At 47.5% G+C, this 14,628-nt stretch overlaps 1 protein-coding gene across 8 annotated transcripts in view; it reads left to right on the top strand.

Moving 5' to 3' along the window:
- The window catches only part of ELF1 (E74 like ETS transcription factor 1), a 526,009-nt gene that overhangs the window by 270,334 nt on the left and 241,047 nt on the right, over positions 1 to 14,628 (top strand). For 7 of the 8 annotated variants that reach the window (XM_078657401.1, XM_078657393.1, XM_078657397.1 and 4 more), the window contains exon 2: positions 10,590 to 10,898. In XM_078657401.1, coding sequence (XP_078513527.1) covers positions 10,827 to 10,898 — 72 coding nt within the window. In that variant the 5' untranslated portion in view covers positions 10,590 to 10,826. Of the gene's footprint in view, positions 1 to 10,085; positions 10,215 to 10,589; positions 10,899 to 14,628 lie in introns of those variants that run through there. The other variant, XM_078657400.1, reaches the window with a different exon arrangement.

Consider the following 14,628-nt stretch of genomic DNA (forward strand, 5'->3'; position numbering starts at 1 on the left):
CAGAGAGACTTTTTAGTGCACCATTATCCCTTTCAGTCCAGTCCTGTCTGCCAGGTTATCGGTTGGGGGTAGGTAATCAGTCCTTTGTATGGGGTCAGGCCAGTAGCTATTGAAGTGTGTTAGCTGCTACCTCCCTTCCTGCCCTGGAAGGGCCATCTGAATGCAGATGTATGTAAATGGGTGCTCGGCCACAGCCTTCCTGTGTTTGTGGCTGTCTGGAGGGAATGCACAAAGTGTAGCTATCACCCAGCCCAGACGTGTATTGGAGACCAGCTGCAAGGCACACACAGCAGTAAGAGCAGAGAAATACCTACTATCTAAAATTGTCATATCTAAAATAGTAATGTTAAACACATCTTAACCCATAAAGAGAATTTATCATTACCAATCCAAAGATATGAAACATGATGAGGCTACTCCTTTCTAATCAAGAATCACAGCTTAAAGGTATTTTAAGGAATTCCCAATGTTCATCTCTGACAGGAATAGTCCTCACAGCAGTGAGAAACTAATTTAGCAGTTTATTACTACAAGGACATGCAAAACATAAAAGTACAGGTCCTAGCTTTTACTTACACAGCACACTGCCCTACGGGCTGCCTAGGGCCTTCATTAGGGGTGACTTGTGTGTAATAAAAGGGGAGTTTAAGGCTATACAAAGGGTTTTAAATGCCAAGTTGAAATGGCAGTAAATTGCACACACCGGTCCTGCCGTGGCAGGCATGAGACATGGTTGGAGGGCTATTTAAGTGGGTGGCACAAGCAGTGCTACAGGTCCACCAGCAGTGTGTAATGTACAGGCCCAGGGCACATGTAGTACACTTTGCAAGGGACTTATAAGTAAATTAAATATGTCAGTTGGCTATGAACCAATGTTAGCATGTTTTAGGACGAGAGCACATGCACTTTAGCACTGGTTAGCAGTGGTAAAGTGTGGGGAGTCCTAAAGCCAGCAAAAACGAGTACAGAAAAATGGAGGGAGGCAGGCAGGCAAAAAGTTGGGGGAAGACCACCCAAAGGCTGTCGGGTCTAACAGGTGAATGGTCCTTACACTAGGATAATGTCTGGAGGGCCACATCACTGTTAAGGTCCATAAGTTATCAAGGAAATGGCTACAATTTCATCGTGACGTGATAAAGAATATAATCATTCTTGTGTAGAAGAAGTATCACTTTGGGCATTAAACCGCTGTCCCATTATGAAATATATGCATTTTGGGTGCGAAGTATTTATATAATTTACTCCCTGCGGATAGATCAAAAACATACATAGCGTACTGCAGAGAAAATCAAAATTAGGATAGACCTAGTATACCTCCCATCCGTGAATAGTGGAAGCTGTGAGACGGTGTGGGTAATTGCATATCAAAGCCATCCATGCTTACTGTAACCGCTAAATAAATGCAATGTAAACAAGTGTAACAGGTATGGCTTAGTCTGTTCATCCACATGACGTGGGAATATATATACGGTGAGTAGAGTATGGCTATTAGTGTCTCCAATCCACAAATCATCAGCAGAGGTATATGATAATTCATGAAATGGTCAAAATAATATACAAAGTAACAGATCAACTCTTTTTTAGACTCACTGCCCATGCGGCGCCCATCAACAAGATGTGCTTTCAGTCCCCACGTATCTTTGGCGTACATCACGGGGGCTATATTTGAAAGACTAAAAATCCTCATTCAAAAAATTACTACAACATTAAGGCAATCTTTGCAATGTGTGTGCCATCTTATGATGGTATTCTACACTGGTTACTTTCAGACGCATTACATTCAGGGCCGGACTGACTGTAGCCGGCACTGGGGGTTTTCCTGGCGGGCTGGAAGGGTGAGGGTAATTTTTCAAGCGGTGAGGGCTGGTTTTGTTAGTTGGGCACGGTTTTGCAGCAAGGGCTGCAATATCGGCCCCCTGTAACAAAAACGGTAGCAATGCTAAAGCAGAAGCAGTGCTGCTTCTCGCTAGCACCCCGTCACCCCCCTCCTCCCCCCGGTCCAGCAGAGTTGCCAGAGGTGGTTTGTATTCCCAGTCTGTCTTGTTAGCTTTCGTATGAAATGAATGTACTTCAATTATGAACACGAATGATACCAATAAAGCATAGTATCCATTTAAGTGGTGGAGTAATAGTAGCGTTGTTTTGGTAATTTACACCCTTGAGCTGTGCTGTCAAGCTAGACTTAAAAATGTAAAATGGAAGACATTGTCAACGGCTAAAAAGCTAAGGGCCAGATGTAGGTAATTCCTATTTACCGATTCATAAATACCGAATTTTACCGATTCAGTATTTATGAATCGGTAAATAGGAAGGTGGGAGATGTAGGTAAATCATAAATTAGAATTACCGATTCGGTAACTTTCGGTATTTACCGATTCGGTAACTTTCGGTATTTACCGATTCGGTAAATACCGAATCGGTATTGCCCATTGATTCCTATGGGCCTTGAAGCCCATAGGAATCAATGGGCAATACCGATTCGGTATTTACCGAATCGGTAAATACCGAATCCTGCAAGGGTGCAGGGGGTGTCACTTTGACACCCTCCAGCACCCCAAATACAGGCATGTGTGCCATGCCCTAAGGGCATGTCTGTGTGTCACATGGCACAGGTGTGCATGCACAGATGTGCATGCACACCTGAATTCGGTATTTTCCCACCCAATAGGATTGGGTGGTAAAATACCGACTCTTAAGGGCCTGTGACACTCTTAGGAGTGTCACCTACATCTGGGATTTACCGAATCGGTAAAATTACCGATTCGGTATTTTACAGAATCGGTAAATTTACCGAAACAGTAAATTTACCAATTCTGTAAAATGCTGGCCCCTGCATGCCGATTCCTAAATACCGGTCGGTAACAGCCGAAATCGGCCGTTACCGACCGGTATTTCCTCTCCTACATCTGGCCCTAGAACCTGTTTGTGGTGTAAACTTTTGTGGATGTTTCCCTTCTTGCAGGTGTGAAAAATATGTTTAACGTTTTCCCTTCTTGCTTCTATTAGAAGAAATGTGCCCTTTTGGATAATTATCTAATAGGACCAAATGGTTTTCCCAGACTTGTCTGTTTCTCCTTGATTCTGTAGTGCTTTGCGTGCCTGATTATCTCTCAGAAAGGTGACCAATTTGCTGCTGTTATTTGCATCTCTAGTAGTCTAGGTTTCTTTCCCTGTCCTGAATTTAGCCTGCTCATCTTCCGCTTACATCTGGCATGGACTTTTCTCAGTCTCGTATGTTAAAAGACTCACTTTACACTTTCTTGCATTCATCATTGGACCCACTGTATCTCGTTGATGGTTGATGCTGGCCTGAAAATACTAACAGATCACTAGCGAAGATATTGTTGAAGGCCTCAAGCTGGGTTTTTTGTGTGCAAATATATTGACCTATTTTCTATATAACCATCTTTCCACATTTCTCTACTTCGGTTTGCTAGAATAACTTCTGTGCAGCTGTTTCGTTGTTAGAAAGGACTGCTTTGAAAGTTGACCCATGTCTTGGAAGTGGGTAGCCACTGCCGAGTTGGTTTTCACCTGGACACATGCCAGATTTCACCTCTATACTTTTTAGCAGCAGACTTCACCTCTTGCATCCATAGCAAGAAGAAAAGATAAAATAAAACTGGTTCTCTGTCAAGTAAGTAAGAGATGGGTTTTCCCTGATACTCGTGATGGTCCCAAGGGCAAAATCACCCAAACAATTCTAGAAGAATGCAGCTGCCCGAGGCCACCCGGTGGCCATCAAGAGGGCGAGCTCGTAGTTACGGAAGGCTGTCCCGCCCCCCCCTTCCTTGTCAGCCACTCCCCTCTGGGCGAGTGAGTCCGGTGGGAGGGCCAGTGACGCACGTCCGGGGCGGTAGGCAGGGCGAGGGGTATTTATTCCCTCCTCGCCTATTTTACTGCCTCTTTACCGCTCCGGACGTCTTACTCGCCAACCATGGCCCGGTCAGCACCCTCCTGCATGAGTTCCAAGTGTGAGCCTTGCCGGGGTGGGGGGGGGGGGGAGAAACACCGCCCGGGGGTGTCACACCCCAGGGGGTGTTTCAACCTGGTGCCCTCGAGGGGAGAACCTCCTGCCGGTCTCGGGTGCTGTGAGTGCGAATGTCATTGTTTTCATTAGGAGAGGAGGTGGCCCAACGGCTGGGGCGGGCGACCTCGAAACTGGGGACCTGGGTTCGAGTCTCGGCAATGACGCTGCACATCCTGTGATTAAGGGCAAATCACTGAATCTCCACGTGCCATCAAAAATGAATATGTCCTCATGTAATACAACGGGTGCTAGGTAAAGCGCTCCGATACCCAAGTCGGGTCAAGCTCGTGCTATATAAACTGTAAAATACATTTGACTTTGCTTGCTGGGACCTTGTTCTGCAGCTCGGGCAAGACTCGAGTTGGTTACTGGGGATCAAATTCGCGCGGGCCATTCTGTGTGGTGGTCAAGGTCCTAGAGCAGCTCGTTCTATTGGGAGAGCGGGCCCCCAACTTCGGGGGCCACGAGCGAATTACCCCTGGCGCACAGAAACCAGGCCGCGCACGTTTTCTTGGGGCCACTGGTTGTCCTTTTGGCGCCAGTATGTTTGAGGCCCCGCCTTCGCTACGGTACCGAATAATTCTTATAATCGCGCGCAACTTTCTGATTGCCTGCACTAGTTCCCTGCGGGATCAAGGCACCGGGTTGTCTTACAGCCCCTGCCGGGCAACCTGCTTGCAGTGTTGGCCGGGTCACGAGCAGCGCTCCAGCCCCTGCCGGGCAACCGGCTTGCAGTGTTGGCCGGGTCACGAGGAACGTTCCACCCGTTATTTTCCTTTCCTGGTATCTACCCAGCACCCTTCGGCTGCTGGCTCCGCCCCCAACGCCCACCGGGACGTGCTCTTAATCCGGTCCCCGGGTTTGCGGCCGCGGGCCCCCGCAGTAGTTCTCTCCGGGTGCCCCTCTCGAGGGAAGTGTTTCAGCAGTTAAAGTCGGGTTAGAATTAACCAGTGACTCCAAGGTCGTGAGGTCTTGGCCACGGGGACGTGCTCTTGATCACCAGGTCCCCGCGTTCGCGCCCGCAGGCCCCCCCAGCGGTAGTTTTCTCTGGGTGCCCCCCCCTTTTGCGAGGGAAGTGTTTCAAATCCGTGTCGGCGCCAGTAGGATTAAGGCCGCGCCTTCTCTACTGTACCAAATAATTCTTTAAAATAGCGCGCAACTTCCTGATTGCCTGCACTAGTCCCCGTGCGTGATCTAGGCACCAGGTTGTCCTACAGCCCCTGCCGGGCAACCGGCTTGCAGTATTGGCCGTGTCACGAGGAACGCTTCACCCGTTATTTACCTCTCCTGGTATCTACCCAGCACCCTTTGGCTGCTGGTTCCGCCCTTAGCGCCCATTGGGACGTGCCCTTGATCTTCAGGTGCCCCCTCCTTGAGGGAAGTGTTTTAGCGGTTGCAGTCGTGTTAGATCTATCTAGTGACACCAAGGTCGTGAGGTCTTGGCCACTGGGACGTTCTCTTGACCACCAGGTCCCCGGGTTCGCGGCCGCAGGCCCCCCACTGTAGTTTTCTCCGGGTGCCCCTTCTCGAGAGAAGCGTTGCAGCGGATTCAGTCGGGTTAGAATTCCCAGTAACACCAAGGTCGCGAGGTCTTGGCCCAGTGGCTATGGCGGTCAACTTGTGAATTCTTGTGGTAGTTGCTCTTCCAGACATGTAGGAAGTGCAGTGTTAATGTGCTTGACACGTACCCGGTTGGTTACATCATGTAATTAGACGACACTGCTGCTTTCACTTTGGGGTGCAACGGGGTCATTTGTCAATCTGGGCGGAGCACCTTTGAGAAATAAACGGCTTACGCAGGGCCTTACAGCCTCCTCCCGGCGGCAGTAGTGGCCCGCCATGCCCTCGAATCTCCCTGCATACCGGAGCTGTGGCTCAAAGGCAAGGGCTTCGGCCTTTGGAGTCACGGGCCTCTCCGAGGCATAAGTTCGAGCACCAGCAGGGGGGCATCCTTGGGATCCGAGCGTCTGCATCACACACGGTTACCGGGAAGTATCGAACCGGGTGAAGCGTCATCCGATCCGTCCAGGGGATTGCCTACACGCAGGTATACTTGACATTCTTGGCACACGATTAGATTGGTACCCTGCGCTGGCACCAAGTTTAGGGAGGGTCTGCCGACTTCGGCGCGAGTGAACAGCGTTCGCGCCCCGGGGCCTTTCCTACGTTACACCTTCGGGTATGTGAGCGCTTAAAACTTTGCATTTTTTATGTTCGGGGCTATTGACGCATTCTCCCCAGTGCCTAGCAGGATGAAGGGGTGTCCTGAGTTAACGGAAATGGTGCGAGGTAGCGCTTGGACCCGGCTTTCCTCTGCGCTCCCTGTGCCATTCCAGATATTCAAGTGTATTAGCTTTTAAAGCATATCAAATGATGAACTCACTGTGCTCCAGGACATGGCAATCTTTGTTGGGGATCTTCAATGGTTCCCTCACCATCACATACCAACAGTGCCTTTCCATAGCCCTTCTCTCAATGGTATTTGATTTGCTTTATAAAATCGGAGCACTTTACACCAACTTGGGGGTAGGCACTGCCTAACTGTGCATTCGGTACAGTCACCTGAGGGTTCGGCTACCCTGCACCCACAATTCTAAGATGTTCCCGGTGGGGCGCGGGCAGATTGTGCAGCTGTGTCGAGCTATGTACAGACCTGTTCCCCCGAGCATACATTCAGGAGTTAGCATACGGGGCCTTTCAGGAGGAAAGGGTCAGGCGTGCATGCCGCTTGAGCGTACTATGTGCATGTAGTGGGGTGCTTTAAGAGAGAAGTGAGTGCACAGTGTCAGTAGTGGACCCAGCTCAGAGTGAAGGTAACCTGTTGCTTAACATGTTGTGGGGGTAGACTCCCATACCACTTGAACTCCCTGGGAGGACCCTTCTGAGCCAGGGGAATATAATATTCTGTATTAAGAGGCTCCTTTCAGACAATAGCAAGGGCATTCCAATTCTGAAGAGAAGTAACGAAGTGCAGCGGTCATCTTGACTTACCTATAGAATAAGTAATATAGTTTCTACCTGTCCCTCTCCTTTGTGAATGTAGGTGGTCGACCTGCTCTAGTCGCTGTCAATCAGACTTGATCTTGGTTGTGTGTGGCATTGAGGGCCTTGTCCCAGCACAGTGATCGCATATTGTTATGTGAGGGGGGACAGACCTTTCTCAGGAAGTTCTGTTTCTTATGCAGGTACTACTTTGCAGAGCCACCCTACCCACGTGTGGGGCTATCTGAGGTGCCGGATTGGCACCATAGCTAACTGTCTATCGTGTGGGGCGGTGGGCGCAGCTGGGCGTCGTGAAGTCAACCAGTAGGGGTGTCGTATTGTCCTCCCCAAGTCGCTATCTAGGGGCAGTTTCATGGGCCGGCTGCTGCTTAGTCAGTGCGCAGATATCATGCATGCGTAGTTCAGGGCTTGGTCTATCACTAGAACTACATATTCATATGTCAACAAGTACCTTCCGGATGCACTCATGCCCTTTTCTCAGACGTCAGTAGAGGGCTAGCATTTTATTTCTCTAACGTTAGTGGAGGGCTAGCACCCCTGGGGTCTACCAAGTGAAGTAGGGTAGGTGTCCTCCCTTACGGAGGGTCACCTTGGACAACGGGTAGGGCTACCAGGGATAGGACTCCAGCAATTAGTGTGAGGGGATTTTCATGGATCACCCTACAGGGGATGCAGCGCCTGCCCCTGCATTTTCCAATTTGGTACATTGTATATACGAGACGACTTTTCCTTTCGGGTAGCACCACATTGGTCCATGTTTGCTTATGAAGTTCACTGGGGCAGGGGTGAGGCCCGTTCATACGTTTCAGCAGGCCTTTCAGGACCCAGCATTACCCATGTTGGGTCGTGAAACATGCTTATTGTTTATGCCTCCGGGATAGCATAATGTTCCATTGCTCTGGGCCGGTTGTACCAGAGAGCTGCTCAGCGTTGGCGGGTGTCGAGCTGTTCGCTCTACAGTATTTTGGGGCATCCTCCGTCTGACATGCACTAAGGGGAGTATGTATACAAGCGGTTATTTACCCCAAGCACATGGTCCAGCAGGCGACGCTTTACACCCCCTGCAGGGCTATAGGAGGCAATACAGCATCACGTGCAGCGAGTAGTTTGGTAAATAAGTGTTTGATTTGCTCTTATCAGCTATTAGGAAACGCGTTATTGCTGTGCGAAAATTTACCTGGGCACCTTAAATTATACAATTCACAGATTTGCTGTCGGGGCTCACTCCTGTGGTGGTCAATGGGGAGGGGCCCTCACAATTTTACCCGCTTAGTTTGCGGGGGTGCACACTGATCTTTCAGGTAACCTACTTCCCAGTTGCTCGTTTTCACCCATATGGGCGGTAGCTTTGCGAGGTGGGCTCTTAGCAGGAATTGACACTCGGCCTCACGAACATGTTCACGGGTGGTCGGGCTCACCTGGCTTGCGCCGGAACAGCCTCCTGCTTAAACTTGAGTTACCCATAGATTCTCTTGGAGCCCCTCTCAATGGGATAAGTTGGCCTTACGTATGATGTTTCCAAATCTGGGGGCACCTCGTATTTGTCTAGCAATTCCTTATGGTGGTGGTTGTAAGTCAACCTCATAGACAAGCTATCCGGAGGTAGCATGGACTAATCGGCCTCCGGGCCAAACGCAAGAGTGCATGCGAAGCCAGCTGTTTTACCATTGCAATCCTGTAATATCAATTGTAGGGACACCACACAAGTGATTATTATAAATGTATGTTTATTACTGAATAATCCCCTTGTTCTCTTGAGTACAGAAGCATAAGCGTTTACACAAAAGCACAGTTTACAGATTTTTATCCGGAGGACTGCGTCGCGGCAGAAGTTGCATCTTAACCTGGGTGTAGTCTGCCGACGCTTTGTGTAAAGGTGTGTGGTTGGGTCTCAGTGGCATGCTCTGGAGCTCCTATTGGTTAAATAGGAAGCGCTATTAGCAGTAGGGGCCCCTCCTCATCCTTGGTCATTCACCGGGGGGGGTATGACCTCACGAACCTGGGATGGTCTACACTCTGTAGAGGAACATGGACCCGGGGGAATCGGCAGATTAGTGACAGAGGAGAATTGGTTTCATCAGCCATGTAATGATTCAGGTCAGGATCAAAGGTCACTCTCCGGTGCAGGTAATCTATGTAGCGAAGTGGTGAGGGGCCCGGACGGCGACGGTGGCCGCCGGCCCAGCTGTGGCGGAGTTACAGGGCGATCCGGAAGCGGAGAGGTGCAGCATTGTACTTCAGCGGGCACATAGGGGTGCCAGAGCCTAACCTGGAACCTCATGGGAGGCCGGGAACCCGTGTCGGCGCCCCAGTAGTCCTTTGGGCGGTTGTGTGCCTGTGCAACCGGGGGTTTGCCTAGATATGCCCCGCAAGGGGCGTGAGTAGAGTTATTACCATAATGGCTCAGCAGATGGGTGGTTCGCCACTGTGCTGCTTGGCTCATCAGGCGGGCAGGTGGCGAGAATGCGGCCTGCCCTTGGATCGTCCGTAAGATAACCCACCGTGATTACATAACATTGTATGTAATAAACCTGCAGCAACTTTCCCACTCTAACACTGGTGTCTTGTGTGTTATTTGCGGGATGTTGGGTATGTTGAGGGGCGGGATGTTCTGTGGCCATGATGTAACTACATTCTGTACTAAACACCTTTGAAACTCTGGGCCCATTCGAGAAACGTACAGTATTCTTAATCTATATGTTCTGTTGTCCAGTAAGAGAAGAAGTGACACCAAAAAAGTTGTGTACCGTAGTCTGCTCTGCCACATAGTATTTCAGTGTTTCTAGATTCCTTGATATCTGAGCACTGTGCAAGGCTCTGTTCCCATCCAGGGCTGGTCGCCTCCCTCTGTGAAGTGCTGGGTAAGCCCCCCAACCCCCCCCCCCCACTCCCCCGCGTGCTCCTTTTAAACACCCTCCTCGCGCTCTCAATTAGAACCGCTTCCGAACATCATCTCTATTTTCTGTTGCTGGAGCGCACAGATCTCGTCTTTTCTCTTTTTTTCTTTTTTTTTTTTGCATGTTAATGTACCATGACGCGGGTTGTGCTGTTTCCTTTCCTTCCTGCCCTCGCAGGCCTGCGCTAGAGATAAGGACACACATTCACAGGGCGGCCAAAGGCTGACAAGAACTCTTTATGTCAGACTGCCGACGGACTGCTGAATTGAAACCGAATCTGAAAAGTACGTGGGTTTTCTTTGTCGCCCCTTATTTCAGCCGACCGGTTAACTGAGTAACATAAACTTCGTTTTAATTGGCCGTGGAAATAAGAACGGTATAGTTATTGTCTATGCTATTGATAACATGTAATAATTTTAGGTAAAGCCATGTTGCTTCTAGTGTTCGAATTGTTTATCCCCTGTGCTCGTTTTGCAATACGAGGGCAAAGTCGTTTAAAGCGTCTAAATGCTGTCAGATGTGGAGTTTGAAGTGACCATGGAAAGTTTAAGAGGAACTGAGTGGGAGCGGCTGTGGAAATTGTTGCACTTGCTTCGATGTGCTTTGTGAGCAAAAGATGACTTTGTTAAGTTTGCGCTTCTTCTGTTTGTATTTTTCAGGGTTGGAGACGCTTTTGACTGACAGGGAAAACCTGGAACAGCCTCCGCCGGTGTGTGCATGGTGACGGAGAAACCTCACGAGGCTGCGCGTCTCACGTGCTAGGGGGGAAACCCCGACATCTGACCCGGGCCGCTGACTCACCAGACTGCCGCCCTCTGACGTCATCTGTGTACAGTCCCGCGAGGAGGCTACGCTGGGGCTTCTCGCGCGCCGCTGAGACCGGGGCATGCGGCACCATGACTTCTGTCGTTCAGCAGAATGAGCTGGTTTTCGAGTTCGCCAGTAACGTGATGGAAGATGAACACCAGGTACTGTGTGAAAAGGCATCATGATAAGCACATTTTCATCGGCCTGTGTTTTTTGTGGTAATTGTAAACGGTGGTTAAAATCGAATCATAGAAGTGTAGGTACTCGCTGTTACCTCTGTGCTCTTGAGAAGTGCAGGTGCTTTCCCATTAAAAGTATTGAACTCCCGCCTATAAGTGCAGGTGCTCAACCTTTCAAATTAGAAAAGTGCGAACACCTGCCCATTCAAAGCACCGGTTATACAAGATGTCTGAGACCAATATTTACACCAAATGATTGGTGCAGAGCTGTTTAAGTGATAAGCCGACCCAGTGCGTGCTTTGATCAGAACACAAATTTGACGAGGCTGGTTAATCATGACCAGGTCCACTGGAATTATGTGGCAGGGGATGACAAAGCTATACTGCAGGGTTGACTAAATTATGTAACAAGAAAAGGCAAATTAAGCTGTATGATGCGGCACATAGTATGACCTCAATATTTTGTTATCTTTAAAATATCTGGTCAACATATCACCTCATTAGTACCAGTTTGACAACCGAATACAACAATAAGCAACACAAAGGTGACTAATCAACCTCTGCATGTGCCTTCCACTGTGCAGCATCAGATACTGCTGCGTTTTTGGTAACTCTTGTACCGTTTGACCTACAAACATTTTTTTACGTTGACATTTTCAGGCTATGCAGCATATGATGCATTATGTGGTAAATTTATAATAATGTGGAAAACGACGCAGCTGCAAATCACATAATTCTAGTGTTCTTGACCATGACAAAAGTGTGCAGTGAGGGGGAGCGACATTCAGGCCAGTGCTTCTGTCATCCTTCATCTGGCCAAGGATGACATGTCTTTTGTGGAGAGATACGCTGTACCATCTTTACGATATAGACCAGCTTAACATGCTGTCATTGCAGTGCTTAATTTACCAAAAAAAACATAAGTTGCCGGTCCAAAGTTTTGCTTGTGAGTCCCGCTTGCTCTGTCCAGTACCTTGGTTGCGGTGAACAAAGGCTGCCTGATCTTGATTCCATCTCATGCCTATTTCTTCCACTCCCTAACCTAAGTGTTCTTCTTTCTCCTTCTTTCACTGTTTTCCTATCTTTTATCTTTCTCATGTTATCCATTTTTTGCCTTTGTCTCTCTTGCTCTGGATCACATTTTGATGATGCAACATGAACCCTGTTGGCTACCACCTGCAACCACTGGCACAAATTAAGCACTGTTGGATGGAAATGGGCACACAATATGAGTAACACATACCAGAACACTTGATCCTGTCACAGACCTGAATTTTATTTTAGGATGGGCCCTGGTGTTTTTTTAATCTCAATATTATGTGCTTTGACTCCAGTCAGGAGCACCAGGGCTGGTCATGGGATAACACTGTATTAACTGTTCAGTTGCATTCATTAGTGCACCCTGATACAGTCGTTTACTACATTTACCACTCTTTTTGTCAACAACTAAATTACTTTTCGCCTTCTCCTGAGATAGTTGAATCTCATGATGCCTAGTTCTTGGAACAGAAGTCCATTAGAATTTGCTCTAGTCTTGTACTTTATTTATAACCCAGAAGAAGGGGAGTATCTGTCACATTACCCCTCACCTTCCAGATTATACTTACTTAAACCCTTACATTGTTAATCATAGGCCTGCAAGAGATGCGTGGATGGCTGCATAATCTGAACCTGCGAAGTACCATTTTAAGACCTGATCTATGCACAGTTTGGGGTTCAGTGGTATCCTGTAAGGTTGCAGAGTTGAAGTGGCTGTAATTTACAACTTTAGCAGTGGTTCTTTGTTTGGCAATGGATTTCTAACGGAATGTGTAGCTTTTGGCGGAAGCGGAGCATCACTTTTTAAGGTTGATGAAGAAAAACTATGTATCACAACAGTAATTGAGCACAAAACATTAATCATACAAAAGCAACCGAATACAGGACAATTGTGTTGTGGTTTTTGTGTTGAGTGTACTGTTCTGTTGTTTTACATTATGTTCTGCTATTTTGCTGCGTTACTGACTTGTGTTGGCACACTGTTGTGTCAAACTGTTTTGTTTCATTGTGTTTTGTTGTATTCAGTTTGCATGTTTTGTACTGGTATGTTAAGTTGTGTTCTGCTGTTTTATATTATTGCATTTTTGTTATTCCCTTGCGTTTTCTTTTGTGTTGTATTGGTTTTTGTGCATTTTATTTAGTTGTCTTACTGTACATCAACTGCATTCTGAATGTTCAAGTATACCTAAACACGGTTATCGCACAATACAGCTGCCACAAGCCTACTTTCATTACACAAAGGCAAGAGAATAGGCACACCATCCACCCTACAATATTTCTTACCAGTAAAGACATTTGATAGTGCCAACCAAAAATGTTCTGTGATGCAGACTATGGCATCTGGTAGTGATCTGCGCGAGTCTTATAACGGAAAGGAGACAATATGTGCTACCCCACATTCATTTTGAAGTCCACATTTCATTTCATACTGTTTGTGTTTTGGAATAACTCCCAAATCTCTCACAGTTTAGTGCCAGCAGTACACTTTCCCCATCTCATTGCCTAGAGTCTTTCTGTCCACACGGCATGTCTTTGGACGTCTTCGAATTTAGCTGAACTATGAGGTTGTTTGGTTTCTGTGTCACATACTTATCAATTATATTGCCTCGTAGCACTTTGAAACAAGAGCAAATCATGCAATCTCAATATTTTGAGGTTTCTAAAATAGCATACCAATATTTGTTTTACTTCCTCTTGAGTATCAACTCTGTTCAATGTTTTAGTGTAACCAAAAATATGCACCTCTTTATTCCAAGCCTTTTGCAATGGTGTGGATAAGGCATTGCAAAAGATAAGCCAGAAACTGAACCTAGGGGCACCCTGGCAGCCACCCATCTCATCAGATTGAACCCATTTTCACCAGCATTCTCTGGTTCTAATTACACACCAGGTCTAAGCCCATTTTACCACCATGTTGACCAAACCAAGGCTGTTTAAATTGCTTAATAATCCTCTTGAGTGTCAATATATTTGTGGACTTGTTAGTAGATCACACCCACCACTTTTCATTCTACATTCAATTTCTCAGTCACAGTCATTGCATTAGTCCACCATGTTAATCAGCAGTAAAAAGAAAAGCGAAACCTACTCCTAAAAGCGACACTTACAAGTGTACGTTGTGACTCTCAGTACAGAATGGTTCCTGAATGCCACTTCTCCACTCCCTCACCTCGTGAAGTCAAGAGGAAAGTGAGTGTGAACAGGACCTGTAGAACTGAAGGAGCACTGAATACTAATGGGTCACCTTGTGCCCATGGTCAAGCGCGCTCCTCTTTTGCAGTAGTTTGGCTGATTTTGCGAGTATCTTCACTCGATATCAGGCATATGGTCATCAATGCCAATAGTTAATCAGAAACCTGTAAGTGCAGGTGGGCTTGCCAGGGATATTTAGATGTTATTCTGGTTGTTGGTGTGAATTCCCAGCCAGTGTAAATAAATGTATGGGTGGTCAAGTTTTAGCCCTCCTCGGAATCTACCAGTTGCCCAAGCTTTAGCATCCTATCATTATTCCGCCCAAGACGCACGCTTCTTTTGCATCTTAAGGAATATCACATATCAATTTTGAGTCGAACCAGGCTGGTTTAGAACTTCCCAAAGCAAAAGGGAACATGATGTCAGTCTACTTATTGGAGTACATGGGAAACCTAAGTGTCAGCTGGATATTGACAGATGC

The sequence above is a fragment of the Lissotriton helveticus genome, chromosome 8, assembly GCF_964261635.1.
Source record: "Lissotriton helveticus chromosome 8, aLisHel1.1, whole genome shotgun sequence".
Taxonomy (NCBI): domain Eukaryota; kingdom Metazoa; phylum Chordata; class Amphibia; order Caudata; family Salamandridae; genus Lissotriton; species Lissotriton helveticus.